This window comes from Colobus angolensis, unplaced genomic scaffold (genome assembly GCF_000951035.1).
Source record: "Colobus angolensis palliatus isolate OR3802 unplaced genomic scaffold, Cang.pa_1.0 Scaffold229, whole genome shotgun sequence".
Classification (NCBI taxonomy): domain Eukaryota; kingdom Metazoa; phylum Chordata; class Mammalia; order Primates; family Cercopithecidae; genus Colobus; species Colobus angolensis.
Window position 1 is genome coordinate 5,590,835 of NW_012115477.1, and position 16,501 is coordinate 5,607,335.

Genomic DNA, 16,501 nt, shown 5'->3' on the forward strand with positions numbered 1-16,501 from the left:
AGTATTAATCTCTACTCATATGCCTGTCTCAAAGTTATAGTCAACTAAAAGCGCCATTTAAGCAAACTGCACTGTACCCATATAAATTGCCTCTTTATAAGTTTCTTGAACACATCACACATCCCAGGGCTTTTCCACCTACAGTTCATTCTCCTGGAAGGCTCTTGCCCGTGATTCCACTCCAACTTCTAATTCGTTTGGATCTTGATTCAATCACCAACTTCCTCAGTCCCAACATATATTTCCCTTACTTCATTTTATTTATCCTTACAGATTTATCACTAACTGACACAGTATTATATGTTTAGCTATTTGTTTAATGTCTATCTCACTAACTAGAAAACAAGTTTTAATCTACAAGATCAAGAATTTAGTCTATTTTATTCTCATAATTCCTAAGTGGGTCCTGATACATTATATGTGTTTAATAAATATTTATTAAATGAATAAAACTGAATAATGAAAAAGTACTATTAGTAAAGTTTAAATGCCAAATTCATTGAACTTCAAATAATACCAGAAACAATATGTCAAATTTCAAAAATTCTGGAAAACAATAATATCAACTTGTTAGGAATATTTTCAAATTAAGACACAAAACATTCTAAACAGCAAAAGGGAGGTTACAATGTTAAAGCAGATTACACTGTTGTATTTTAGAAGCACTTTCAAATATATTTGAAAGAGCAAGTGGTTTTTTTAAGAATACAGAATACACACTGTCTTCACCACATGAACCAGAATAAAAGCACAAAACAAACTAACATGCAAGACCAGAACCAGTGCTTCAGAAAGCATGGTCCCGAGGATCATCCACAAACTGTTACCAATCTCCAACAATATAAACATAGAAACTAAGAGGAAACATTTAGAAACTTTTATAGCAACTTAATATTGTTGCAACATCCAAGTGAGCGATCAGATTTATCAGAGTATACATCAGTTATGGAATATCAAATTTGTGTGGTGCCTCACACTGTGGTGTGAGTTGCATGTTAGTCACGTACTTTAGATACACATATTTGTCTGTGACAGATTACAATTTTTTTAAAAAACTGGTCCATCACCACTAGTAGTTTCAGAAACATTGCTCTGAACCATCAGAGCTATATTCACTAGAGTTATCTGAATAAAAGGAATGCTATAAACTAATCTAGCCAATCATAAATTTATCCTACAAATTCTTTCCAAAGTAGCGTAGTTAAAACATACTTCATCAGAGGAATAATTTTTAAGCTTCTAAAAATAATTAATAATACATGAGCACCGAGATTTAATTTGTTAAAAAGCACATGGCTATACTTACCCTATTTTGTGAAATAATTCTAAAGCAAACATGCAAAATTTTAAAACAGCTTTCACTCAATATTTAAAAAGTAAAACCCTTCAAGAAAACAGCCTACCTGTGCATTCTATACAAGTTAAGAAGTTTTGGGGAGAAGGAAGAGACAAGACAAATATGATTGTTCAATTCAGTTATTCCAGTTAAAGTTTTTTGGCTTGTCAATATATACTCCCTGATCCCTTCAGCACCTAAAATTCATGATATGCATTACAGTATAACCAGTAGGAGTGGGCTATTCGACACCCCCTCCAAAAGAGGTTAACTACTCAAAAGAAGAGCCTTCCTCAATTTTGGTAGTTTAATCCCAGAGATACGTAGACCCATATTGGACTGGACTCCAGGATATGTTACTTTACCACTGAATCTGCTGTTAGAGTCTATTATGCCATCCATCAAACTCAAGTACAAAAGGAATTATGTACTTCAGATCCCTCTCTTCTACTATACCTCTTTCCACTCCCCCTGCCACTGCTCAAGTTTAGGTTCTCAACAGCTCCCTCCTAGTCTATTGTCATAGCTTCCTAGTCTTCTTGTGTTCCCCATTTTTTCATTTGCCAATTTATCCTCCACATAGCCACCTTCCTAACCCCTCAGTGCAAAGAGAGTCTAAACTGCTTAAGATGGAATTTGAGGCCCACCACGGTTACGTCCTAAACCTAGCTTTCTAGCTTCAGCTCCTATCACAGCCTTACCCTCTCTTGTTAACTACTGCGTTAGCCTATTCACTTTTTTCCACTTTTTTCATCCTGTCTCCAATTTTTTTCTATTTCTACTATGAATGGTAGGATTTACAAGCACCAGAATCTGGAGTATAGATTATTTTATTACCTTCAAACTAAATGGGCAGCTAGTGGGGTGCAGTGCCTCATGCCTGGAATCCCAGCACTTTGGGAGGCTGAGGTGGATGGATCGCTTGAGCCCAGGAGTTCGAGACCAGCCTGGGCAACATGGTACAATCCCATCTCTACCAAAAATACAAAAATTGGCCAGGTGTGATGGTGCACGACTGAAGTCCCAGCTACGGGGGTGCTGAGGTGGGAGGATCGCTTGAACCTGGGAGGTCAAGGCTGCAGTGAGCCATGATCACACCACTGCACTCCAGCGTGGGAAATAAAGTGAGACCTTGTCTCAAAAAAAAAATTTAAATTAGCCATCTGAAAAAAGAAAGGGTGATAGTGGGGGCAAGAGGAAAGACTGGGAAAGGCAATAGCCAGACTAAACTATTTGCCATTCTTTAAATGCCTTTCATTTTCTAAGCCTCCGTATACTATCCCCACTGCAAGGAATACTCTTTTACCTTGCCACCTGGAAAACTTGTGCTTATCCTTAGACTGGATTAAGGATTGCCTTGAAACCATGTGTTTACTTATTTTCTCCCACTTTCCTCTTTCAGGATAAAAACCATGTGTTACTCAATTTGATTCTCCATTGCCTAGCATAGTTGAAGGGCTCATAATGGACACTCAAATACTTGCTGAATGAATAAAATGAAATGTAGTGACATAAACTTCTCAAAGCTACCTCTAGCGAGAGAGAAAGAGAGAAAATGTTCAGAGATGTCTTTTGGAATATGGTAATAAATTCTATTTCTTGGCTTGGGGAATGGTACACTAAAGTTCATTTCAGTATTATTCTTTAAACATATATATTTTCTTACCCTTTTATATAGATTTCACAACGAAAAAATGAAAATCAATCAAGTCAATACTACTAGCACAATAAACCATAAAAGTACTTACCTCGCTTTGTGGCTCCTGGATAACTTTATAGAGAGATGAAACTAAAGAATTCTTGTCTTTCAAATTTGTGGCATAATTTGGTAAAGATGTTTCTGGTAATGTCTAAACAAATTTAAAAAAATACATTTTATTTTTGTGAAATGTCCAGAATAGGCAAATCCGTAGACGCAGAAAGTAAATTAGTTGTTGCCAGGACTGCAGAAGGGAGAGGAAGATTAGGAGTGACCAACAGGTATGAAGTTTCTTTTTGGGGTGATGGAAATGTGCTGGAATTAGATGCTGGCATTGGTTGTACAACACTGTGAATATATCAAAAACCAAGGCAAGTTAAACATGTTTACCTTAAATTAGTAAATTTTATGTTATATTAATTATATCTCAACAAAACTTCAAAATAAAACAAAAAATATATTTTAATCTTCTTATCAACAAGGACATAAACTAACATCAACACTTCATCTTCGATCACAGTTTGGGATTAGAGATAAGAATATAGGCCAGGCGCAGTGTCTCATGCCTGTAATCTTAGCACTTCGGGAGGCTAAGGCAGGAGGATTGCTTAACCCCAGGAGTTCAAGACCAGCCTGGGCAGTGTAGTGAGACCTCCTCTCTACAAAAAATAAACAAAATTAGCTGGGCATGGTGGCACATGCCTGTAGTCCTGGCTACTTGAGAAGCTAAGGTGGGAGGATGGCTTGAGTCTGGGAGGTCAAGGCTACAGCGAGCCATGATTGCGGCACTGCACTCCAGCCTGGGCAACATAATGAGACAGGGTCAAATTAACTCCGGAGTTATATACTGTGACTGTTACGCATGGGAAGGCTGTTCTACTTTACCAACTGAGGGGAAAATTTAGAACTTTCAGAGCTAGAGAAAAAGATATCCATACTATCAACAAACTAATTTTCCTAATGCCATTTAAAATGTGGACAACGAGTCACAGCTTGCCAGCACCACCTATTCAGAATGAACACCATGACCAGAGAGGAATGGGAAGAAATAAAACTCCAGTAGTAAGTCAGATGATTTTGAATAAAAGAGTAGGGAAATCTGAAAACAAAAATATTTCATTATCATAACGATAAAAACCTTTCCTTCTGGAGTACACCCCCTCCTCAGATATCTGTGACAGACAGCAATATCTGTCTCCTAAGTCATTATTCTATCTCACCCAAATTACTTCCTCCAGTCAATCAATGTCAATCCTGAAGTAGATACCATGTCTCAGGATATTCCTAACTCACTCTAAAATATGCATTATTCCTTATATGTCTCATATCCTAGTATTTCAAAATTTGATTAGCGTATAGGTGAATGTGTGCATAAATTAAACAGCATAAATTTTTACAACAAAGACATTTGATTCATTTTCACTTTACTGTGAGCTCCTTGAGGGCAAGAACTGTCTTATCATCTCTCCATGCACAGCACTCACCACAAGGCCTCATACGCAAATATTTGCTGAGGGAACATATTATAGATAAACAAAATAAGAAATAAAAATTGCCATTGTTTATACTTTGGTAGATTCTTTAAAAGTGGGTCACATTTCACCTTAGGATACATAAGTGAAGAGACTTTTTTTTTTAAGTTTAATAAGAGTTTTATTTACCAGAAGTGTAAGCAAATGTGGACTATTTGGAAACCTTTCACAATTCTCCAGAGTGGGGAAAAAAAGGTTTTACTGCAACTGCTTACATAAAGAAGAGATTAAGGCATTCTTCAATATTTCAAAAGCATGACACAAAAGATCTCCAGGCAACATTCCATTTCCGTCATTTGATCAAGAGTAACCTAATACTTGGGGAATTTATATAAAAGGGAATAACAGTCAAATAAACAGCAGATTCCTAATCCTCTGAATAAAAATAAATCTAAATTATGTATAAAGTGCATTACATATATTTAAAACACATTGATGTCTAACTTATGTAACTAAGTATACATGTCTAATATATATTTCTAATTATAAAATTAAAGAATAAATGAATCAAAATACAAATCTTCAGAAAAATTAGTAGTGAATAGAAAATTATTATATATACATATATATATGATCTAGGCTACAACTAGATCATTCATTAAAAACATGAATTACAATGTTCAGCTTATATACTAGCTGACTGTCACAAGGTAAAATATTTTCTGTGAAACACCCAAAGGCAAAAAGACAGCTGTTTTCTGAAAAGACAAGCTCTGGAAAATACCATGGACCCAGGTTACCACTGATAAATGAAAGGAAGGGTATCTTAAAAATTAGTGCAGTAATAATACCTTTTATTCACAATTCTGACATTTCATTTAATGAATGTGGGAAAAGTTAATTTTGTCTGTAGAGAGGGAGAAAATGTAACTGTTGTGTTCATAAATGGTGCTTTAAAAAACAAGATCTAAAAGAGCCAAATGAATTTAAATACTATTATAGCAAAAACATTTAAATTTTCATGCACTGTACTAGTTCAAAGGTACTGACCTTCTTAAATACCAGCTTAGCTTTCTCACATTTCAGAAGGCATAACTGGAGTTGAAAAGTACCTAATGGAAAATTATGTTGGTATATTATTCTTGGCAAAATTTGACATCGGGTGTGATGGCTCACACCTGCAATCCCAGTGCTTTGGGAGGCCGAGGCAGGTGGGACCCTGTCTTTAGTAAAACTACGAAAATTAGCCAGGTATGTGGTGTCATGCACCTGTAGTCCCACCTACTTGGGAGGCTGAGGCAAGAGAATCGCTTGAACCCGGGAGGCAGAGGTTGAAGTGAACCAAGATCGTGCCACTGCACTCCAGCCTGGGTGACAGAGCGAGACTCTGTCTAAAAAAAAAAAAAAAAATTTGAAGACAGATGCCTCATACTAAAGTATCATTTGACAGATGGTTTTCCAAAAATGTGAGGAGGTGATATGGGTTGAGTAGCAGAGAATTAATCAAGATGGACAGATGGGTGAAGAACCAGTAATTAAAACAATCCTGTTCAACAACATCACACATAAGATTTGATTTTGAGTCACATATTGAGATTCAGCAACTATCAGAAAATTTTAAAAAATTAGGAGTCCAGAAATCTGCTAGATAAATCTACCACACAGCAGTAACAAAAATAACACCATCTGAAAGATAATATTTTATAAATAAATCTTTGAAAAGATAGAGCTTGAACTATTCATGAAATCTTAAAATAATGAAGTCCTAAACTAATCATTTAGTTGGTATATAAAGAAAATAGGACAAGCACAGTGGCTCACACCTGTAATCCCAACACTTTTGGGAGGCCAAGGCAAGCAGATCACTTGAGGCCAGGAGTTCGAGACCAGCCTTGCTAACATGGCAAGACCCCATCTCTACTAAAAATACAAAAATTAGCTGGGCATGGTGGTGCACACCTGTAATCCCAGCCACTCAGAAGGCTGAGGCATGAGAATCACTTGAACCTGGTAGGTACCCGTTGCAGTGAGCCAAGATTATGCCCCTGCACTCCAGCTTGGGTGACAGTGTGAGACCCTGTCTCAAATTTTAAAAAAAGAAAATACTAATGAGAGTCCATAGCTAGAACAGACACTGAATAATTTTACCAAATTTTCAATTTCAAATATTTTAAATAAAGTATTTGTACAAAGCAAATTGTGTCATCTCTACACATTTGAGAGATGTTAGGTAAGGTTAGGAGTTCAGACTGACCGTGGACCAGTGTAGAGCTACAAATCATCTTCATAAACCACTTACAGTACTGTAACTTTTCTGATGAAAATATGAGACCCAGAGAGGTTATGCCCAGCATCATAAAACCAGCCTAGGGGAGAATTAGAATTAAGTCAAAGGGTTTCTGACTTTCAGCTTACTTACTCAATCATGAGGAAGTGGCCTTATTAGCATCATGGCCTTATCAGCACCATGGTTATTAAATCAAACAACCAAGCAGAAGCTTTTCTAGAAAAAAGTATGTAACCAAAACCTTTCTTAAATATTTTAACAAAAATGTGTAATTTAACATCAGAGATTTCAAAAGATATGTTACTCTAATTTTAGAAGTACTTAGCAGACATGTTCCCAAGCACTTTTCTATATTCTATTACCTCTGGTATACTGCTGATTTTGCCTGATAACCTTCTTCTCTTTGTCAAACATAGAGCTGAATTCAACACACATTAACCCAATTTAGAATAACACTCCAAATAATTATCAGGAATGCCTACCAAACTAATCAAGGAATGGGAAATATCCTTCCTTGAACTGGCTATAATACAGATTTGAAAATAATTTAAAACATTTGAGTATCAAATTGATTCAAAATTGGGTAAAGTTAATCTTGGGGTTGGGCAGGAGAAACTTCTTAAACTACATTTTATTTCTTGTAGGCCATGATTTCACTCCCTCCTCCTAAAGGAAAAGTTTCCCTATGCTTACATTAAATTTATTAAAAATGTTAATAAAATATTGCTACCCACGTAATATGTTATATTGATAAAATACTACTTAAATAATATTTTCTATTTATTCATACTCTGGTTTCTTGTAGCGGAAGATGGTATTTGGAAAAGATCCGGGTGCTTAGTGTACTCACTGCAACCGGGGTGCCATTGTTTCTAGGTCCTCCCAGTGAACAAAGCTAGGGGATAAATGTATGCATATATGTACAGACACACACACACATATATGTATCATATGCATACTTAGAACCCATGAGTTCATAATGATTCCAAGACAACACCTTAGAGTTCTTTCTTGACTTTTCCTGTTCCATGATTGTAATTCCCTTTTCAGACAGATAGAAATCTAACTCCCATTATCTTCAAAGTATTTACTTATTTGTTCAATCAACTTATTTGCTCAATGTAACCAATCTACCAATGTAACTATTCTGGTTACTCTTCTACATGCCACCTCTGTAGTCCTTCACCCCAACCACCTACTTCCTCAGATACTACTGCCAATAACCACTGCTCTGCCCCTCACTCCTTGGTACTGCACTTCCTAGGTGTCTATATATCCAAACCAGGAGGGGAAGGGAGTAAATGAACAGATGGGAAGGGAAGGAGATCAGTCATGGTTTTCCATTATTTGCCTTACTAGCTGATCTTACCCCTACAACCCACCCTTTAACACGCTGTCTTTCCACAACTCCCATCTTAAAGAATGGATAGCTAGCGATACTTGCTTTTGCATATTTTACTTCATCGTGAAACATAGGAACGCCCTAGAAGAAATAGCATTCAACTGTTAAACTTGACAATTTCCATCAATCTGCCAAAAAAAAAAGCCATGATAAGGGACTATGTTAAACACAAAGATAACACAAGCAGGAAACACACACACACACACAAGATTTAATCAAAGTTTTTTTGTTTCGTTTTTTGTTTTTCTTTTAGAGATGAAAGTCTCACTCTGTCACTAGACTGGACAGCAGTGGTGCTATCATAGCTCACTGCATCTTTGAATTCCTGGGCTCAAGTGATCCTCCCATCTCAGCCTCCCAAGTAGCTGGGGCTGCAGGCATGCACCAACACGCCCAGCTAATTTTTTTTTTTTTTTTTTTTTAGAGAGGAGGTCTTGCTATGTTGTCTAGGCTGGTCTTTTTTTTTTTTTTTTTTGAGGCAGAGTCTCACTCTGTCACTCAGGCTGGAGTGCAATGGCGCGATCTCGGCTCACTGCAAGCTCTGCCTCCTGGGTTCATGCTATTCTCCTGCCTCAGCCTCCTGAGTAGCTGGGACTACAGGCGCCCGCCACCACGCCAGGCTAATTTTTTGTATCTTTACTAGAGACGGGGTTTCACCGTGTTAGCCAGGATGGTCTTCATCTCCTGACCTCATGATCCGCCCACTTCAGCCTCCCAAAGTGCTGGTATTACAGGCATGAGCCACCACATCTGGCCACAAGTTATTAAAATATGTAGAAAGCACTTCTGTAACATTCTATGTCACTTATGATGACTTAGGGAATCCATAGAAGGATGCTCAATTCATGGCTATAAAAGCTGAGACAGTAAAGTCTGCCCAGCTATTCATCAGGATTAGATAACAGAGACAGATAAGGCCAGCTGTAAAATTAACAGGAAATGGTGCTTTTCCTAAATACACACTGCAACTGAAAAATGTCATAACAATCTCCTTCTTTGAGTGACTACTAAATTCTTACTAAGATAACTAGTTGCCTAAAATCACAGATTATAAAAAAGTTTGTTGTTGAACATGTATCAGCAAGAACAAAACATCCCACTCTTGCCTAGAGCATCTAAGTCACTTTGACACAGAGAAGCAGCCTTGATTTTCAACCCAGGCACAAAGATATAAATACAGAGTTTCTGAACATAACATTTCAAATCTACGTTAACTTTGTAGTTTTCAAGACAACAAGATCCTGGGTCTACTTTGAAGGCCAGACCAGATGTTCACCCATTATAAACAGCCCTGCTTTGTTTTGAGTCTACCAGAATACCGTTCCATTTAAATTTCACCTAAACTCTACCCTTCCTCCAAATTATTATAACTTTATCTTTTCTTTGGTTTGCTGAGATGGTCCCATAGTATCTGTTGGGCAATCTCTCTCAATGCAACAAGTCAATAAGCCTGACTTTGTCAGACTGTAACTTTGTCCCTATAGGTCTTGGGCTGATTGGGCTGGACAAAATCAAAGTAACAGTTGCAGCCCAAAGTCTTCATTCCTGTGGTTCATGATCATGCAAGTGCACATAATTATGTGTCATATAAGGACAGAGAAAAGTAATTAGCTGATTAAAGAAACACTATTTTAGCTATCCTAGAGAAAATTCATGAGACAAGAAAATATAAGTTTTATTTTCTTCATTAACTAATCAAAGGTTATACACCCCTTATATAGCCACTGGGTTAGCCAGCTAGAGAAAGATCCACTGGTATAAAGTTAAGCAAATATCTTCCCATCCTCTCCTCATTGTTGGTCATGCCCAGTTCCACTGCCCTCCAAACTGCAAGAAACATTTTGACAATGAATCATTGATGGTCATTGGAGAATGACATCAACATTCAGAGACTTTAATTATTTGTGGTATTGCCATGAAAGAAAGAAAATAAACAAACGAATAAACTCTTTGAACCACTTGGGAGAAAAAAGGACTCAATTTCCTAGAAAAGATTACTATGTGTAAATAACTCTCTATTGAGATTTGATAGAAAATACTTCTTCCACAGATATTTAACCCTTCAGTCATATAAAATACAAAAAATCACTGGAATTTAAACCCCAGACAAAACTTCTTTGGACTATAATTACTATAGTAGAACAGTAAATATTACCTTAAACTCTGACAACCATTCCTCCACAACCCCTTTCTCTGAAGTAAACATTTTTCCACATCTGTTCTAAACCTTCAACCTGAAAATTAACATAGAAAAATGTTAATGTTTTGAATACATTTAGTCAGATTACTATGAATAGAGATAATCCTATAAAGTTGTTACTTCATATTTGTGAAATGAGTTTCAAACATAAATTACTAAATTCATTTCAAAACCAATGTGCACAAACAAGCCTTAAAATGCAAGAATTCTGACAAAAGCATAAATATCATAACATGATGAAATTGGCTCTGCAATTTTCATTTGGTTTTCAGGAATGCCAGCTGCAAAACATACTGGACACATTTTTCTCTAGTTTCAAAAACATAATTTCAAAAAGATCATTGAACTTAAAAAAAAGGCAGAAAATGTTTCAAAACTGTGAAAATATAAGAAGACATGCATCAAAATTGACTTTATAGAAAGCATTAAAGTAATTTAATTTGCTTATATTTCAGTTCTTTACAACAGTAACTAGGCAAGCCATTTGGTTTCATGAAAGTTAATACTCATTTTTTAAAAAGTAAAAGTGACAATATTCAAAATGACCATATTTGACAATAGTTATTCAGAAGATTGGGATTTACTTAAGTATAAATTTAAAGAAACAAGCTAAAGGAAATGCAGAACAGTTTTATCTCAAGCAAAATGTCAAAATACAACGTCTTTTTCTTTACCCATCCATTTGTATGGGAGTACACTTGGAAATATTTCCTGATGGAAAAGTTGAGCTCTATCTGAATTTCCTAACTTCCAAATTCAGTCACAAATCCTTCATTAGGCTACTTAATTTTTATCAGCATTATAATGTAGTAGAAACTCAGGTAGAGTAGCCAGAAATGAATTCTGATTCTATTACTTACTTGCAGTATTACCTTGGGCAAGATATTTGCCTTACTTTTTTTTAATCTGCAAAATAGGGATAATGATAGTACCTATTTGCAAGGAGTTATTGTGAGGAGTACATGTTAAAATGCAAATAAAGCAGCTATTTCCATTTCTGGCAACAAAGTATTATTATTATGCAATATTATTATTATTAATTCTTATAAACTCTGCTCAACTGTCTATCAAAGTATCCAGATATGCCTTAATGAACAACACAGGTTCTAGTCAAAGAATACATTCTAAGGTTCCTGATGTCTAATTCTCATAAAATACATGATTAAAACATTTTTTTTGGTCATTCATTCATTCATTCACTAATAAAAGATTACTTGAGTAATATGAATTTTATTGTTAAAATAAAAAATATTCCTCCTTGGATCAAGTCAGACTAACAGAAAACCACATACATGTGGTGTATTATTGATTTTATAGAATTGTCTGTTTGGAGAAACTGGGCTTTGAAATTATGTCCAAAATGTTACCAAAGCACTACCAGATCACATTTATCCTCCTTAAAAGCCAACAAAGTCTAGAAAATTCACATCTTAAGTTTTCAGTACCAGAAAAACCTCTCCTTTGGAGTAACTTGTTTGTTTTTATATTATGAATACTGTGAGTTTCATAACTGATTCTCTTTGTCTTACTCTTATTTTCTGTCTGCCTGTATCTAGGTTGTTTTATGTTGTTATGTATATTTGTAAAACAAAGCCAATATAAATGCACAAAAATTTTCTTTTGTATGAATTCCATTGTTTAATAAATTAGGACAAAAAGTTATCACAAATGGAACCACACTACATCAAGTTACATAGAACTGGGGAGGTAAAATTTTTACAAAAATTCACAATAACTCTCCAGTTAAAATTAAGGTTAACTTTTTCTAAATTAAAAGAAATCAAGAGGAATACACAAGGAACCAAGAACAGTCAAGGGCTGTCTTGAAGAACAACAGAGCTGTGGGACCTGAACTTCCGATAGCAAAGTTCAGTATAAAACTTACCAAAAACTGGCCGGGCGCGGTGGCTCAAGCCTGTAATCCCAGCACTTTGGGAGGCCGAGACGGGCGGATCACGAGGTCAGGAGATCGAGACCATACTGGCTAACACAGTGAAACCCCGTCTCTACTAAAAAAAAAAAAAAAACACAAAAAACTAGCCGGGCGAGGTGGCGGGCGCCTGTAGTCCCAGCTACTCGGGAGGCTGAGACAGGAGAATGGCTAAACCCGGGAGGCGGAGCTTGCAGTGAGCTGAGATCCGGCCACTGCACTCCAGCCTGGGCGACAGAGCGAGACTCCGTCTCAAAAAAAAAAAAAAACTTACCAAAACTATGGTAATTAAGCCAGTGGTGACACTGTTGGAAGGATAGAAATCAACCAATGGAACAGAATAGAGTGGCCAGAAATAGACCCACACATACATGGTCACCTGATTTATGACAAAAATAACACGGAAATTCAGTGAGGAAAGGATGATCCTTATAATAAATGGGGCTAGGTTATTTGGATAGCTACAAGGGGAGGACAAAAGGAACTATGACCCCAGAGATCATGCTGCATGCAAAAACAAAAAAACAGTTTCAGTTGGATCATAGATCTAATTGTGAACAGTAAACCATAAGGCTTCTAGAAGAAAACGCAAGAGAGTATTTTCATAATCTTAGGCTAGGCAAAGGTTTCTTAAACAAGAGGCACAAAAGCACTAATCACAAGGAGGAAAAAAAGGATAAACCAAACTTCCTTGAAAGTAAGAACTTCTACTCACCAAAACATACCACTAAGAGAATAAAAGGCAAAGCCATAGAGTGGCAGATGATATCTGCAATTCATATCTATGACAAGTTTCATATCCAGAATATATAAAGAACTCATAAATTATTAAGAAAAAGGTAGACAATCCTATAGGAAAAACAAGACCATCATTTATTCAAATGGAAACTTAGCACATGAAATGTGCTCAACTTTGTTAGTCATTAGGGAAATGTCAGTTAAAACCCACAGTGAAATACAGCATACAAACACACACGCACACACACCCACACACGTAGCTAAAATGAAAGACAGATCACACCAAGTGTTGAAAAAGATATAGAGCAATCAATATTCAGACACAGCTAATGTGAATGCAAACTGGTACAATATCTTGGAAAACTCTTCAGCGATATCCTCTAAACTTGAGGATATACACATATACTCTATGAACCCAGAAATTCTACCCATGTTAATACTCAACAGAAATGAGGACCTATGTTCTTTGAGAGCTATGTTCAGAAAATGTTCATCTGAGCAATAGGTTTTTGTTTCTGTTTTGTTTTTAGAGACAGGGTCTCACTCTGTTACCCAGGCTAGAGTGCAATGGCGCTATCACTGTAGCCTCAAATTCCTGGGCTCAAGGGATCCTCCCACCTCAGCCTCTCAAGTAGCTGAGACTACAGGAGTGTACCGCATGCTCAGCTAGAGCAGATTTTTTTTAATAGTCAAAAACCAGAAACAAACCAAATATCCATCAATAGTTGAATGAATCAATTATGGTACACTGTACAATATCTGAAATTCTATACAACAAAATACAACTTTGAATGAATAAACTGTATCTGTGTTACGGTGTTGGATAAAAGAATGCAGGAAAAGAGAGTACATACTATATAATTCCATTTATGTAAATTTCAAGAACAGATAAAACGAATCCATTTGTGTTAGAAGTTGGGATGGTGGCTGCTCTTGAGGGGCCTACCTTGTCGGTTCTGGTAACAGTCTGTTTCTTGATCTAGGTGCTGGTTACTCAGGTGTGTACATTTGGTGAAAATTTGCCAAGCTGAACATTCATAATTTGTACATTTTTCTGTGTGTATATTATACATTAGTAACACCAGTCAGCCCTGGGTCTCTTACCTTCCACTTGATAGAGATCAAATGGGTGCCCTCATTGTATAGCTGAGCCCACATGGACACTCACCTGTTTAGCATGCATGCAAGCTCAGAATAAAATTGTTCCTCCCCAAACTTCTCTGTCTCCTGCAGAACTCAAAAGGGAGTCTATGACATGCCTCCCTACCCTGAAAGTTTCACAGTCTCATCACCATTGTCTGCCTTAGGTCCACCAGGACTAAAGTCATTATTCCCTTCATCCCTGTTTATGTCCGGCACCACAAGAAGCTACAGACACCCAGGTGACATTCATCTCCCACCCACTGTCATCATAACTCTTTGTACATCTTCTGTTTTGCTCCCATCTCCCATCCCATCCTAATTCTGGAAGGAGGATATACTTTCACTGTGTCCTCTGGAATTTAGAGTCTATTACCAGCAAAATCCTCTATATCTTCAACAGTTCTTCAAATGTTTTCTTCTTTTCATGAGACACTAGTTTCCCTGCATGCAACCTTACCGAATAGTGATTGCATTTCCTCACACATCCCTGAAAGAAACCACTGGGCCTAGAGGTAAAGTGGGTGTTCTCCTTCCTTCTTATTACCACTCAAGATCATTCTCTTCCTCCTTCAACCATCCACCCAAAGCTGCTTTGAAACTCTGTCACCATCATCTATCAATCAATCCACCCCATGCCCTTGCCCTGCTCGGTCTCTCCTCTTCATTTCTGGATGATCTTAGCTCTTGGGTTGCTGTCATGCTTTCAAACAACTCCTGCTTAAATCTTGGTGATTTTTTTCTTGCCTGAAGTCTTAATTCCTAGAAGTCTTAATTCCTAGATTTCTCCTCCTACAATATTGTCTTCCTCCCTGCCTCAGCTACTCAATCCTATGATCATAATCTATGATCATAGCCTAGACCACCTGTTTTCAAACATTTTGGTAAGGAACTCTTTATACTATTAAATATTAAGCCAACCTGAAAGAATACCCAATGGCTAAAGCTGGAACAATCTGAGCAACAGAACAAATAAGGTAGTATTGAATTATAACCCAAAGTATAAAATAAATATACATGAGTCCATACTCATATAAATAAACGATTAAATAAGTAAGAGAATAGGAGGTAAAGCTTCCTTACACAAGAATTCCCAATAATAGATGTAGACACTATCTCTTCCAGGAGGTAGAGCTTAGTCCTTGCTTCACCATTGAGAGTGCATTGATCATAGCTATTCACTTCCAAAAAAATAGAGTATGGAAAGAAGAAAAGAGCAACTGTATAGTGGTGAAACCTGGCAAGCACTGCCTTGATCAAAGCTAACATCAACATGATGTCATGTGAATATCAAGTACTATCCAATATGATTACAGACATGAGCCACTGTGCCTGGCCCCTGGTAAGTTCTTCTTAACTATAAAAGAAAGAATATTTTTAGAAGAGAAAGTATGACTGAGTGCGGTGCCTCATGCCTGTAATACCAGCACTTTGGGAGGCTGAGGCGGGAGGATCACTTGAGGTCAGGAGTTTGAGAAAGCCTGGCCAACACAGTGAAACCCCTCTCTACTAAAAATACAAAAATTAGCCAGGCGTGGTGGTGTGTGCCTGTGATCCCAGGTACTTGGGAGGTTGAGGCAGAAGAATCACTTGAACCCGGGAGGCAGAGGTTTCAGTGAGCCGAGATCGCACCACTGCACTCCAGCCTGGGTGACAGAGCGAGACTCTGTCTCAAAAAAAAAAAAAAGAAAGAAAGAAAAGAAAATATACAAACATTAAAAATGAAGCCTGAAATATCAATGCATTACGTAAGAAAGAGAACAATGGAATTCTATAAAGTGTAGGATAATTTTTTTATTTTAGATTCAGGAGGTACATAAGCAAGTTTGTTACATGGGTATACTGTGTGGTGCTGAGGTTTGAAGTACTATTGTAGGATAAGTATTTAAAGAAATGAAAAATTAAAAAGCCAACAGTGTTTACTAGCTGACATAAGCTTTTCTTTGTCCTTACCACATACAGTAACATTGTTAAAAAAAAAAATTATTTCCATAAGCCCTGGGCTTCAAGATGAATAACAGTTACGACTAAAGGTATCACTAAAGCTTAGATAGGACAAAAAGCAAACTGGTCACAAAATGATGATTTTAAAACGGTTTCTCTCTACCAGCAAGCAGCAAGAGGCTCTCTACAAGTTGCTAACCCACCCCACATTTCATATCTAATATGTAACCTATTAACATCTATGCCAAAGACTTGATTGTATAACTCTGCAAGCTTTATAAATCTAATTAGACATCTCTAGTAATATTCAAAATATACTTGCATTTTAAAAAACTTTATTCTTCTCAAAGGTA

General features: G+C 36.7%; 1 protein-coding gene across 2 annotated transcripts in view; it reads right to left on the bottom strand.

Moving 5' to 3' along the window:
* Positions 1-16,501, bottom strand: part of FAM126A (family with sequence similarity 126, member A) — a 71,952-nt gene that overhangs the window by 36,309 nt on the left and 19,142 nt on the right. Inside the window, exons 2-3 of one of the 2 annotated variants that reach the window (XM_011944178.1) lie at positions 10,352-10,430; positions 3,085-3,186 (exon numbers count right to left, since the gene is read on the bottom strand). In XM_011944178.1, the coding sequence (XP_011799568.1) occupies positions 3,085-3,186; positions 10,352-10,402 (153 nt within the window). In that variant the 5' untranslated portion in view covers positions 10,403-10,430. The remainder of the gene's footprint in view (positions 1-3,084; positions 3,187-10,351; positions 10,431-16,501) is intronic. The other variant, XM_011944179.1, reaches the window with a different exon arrangement.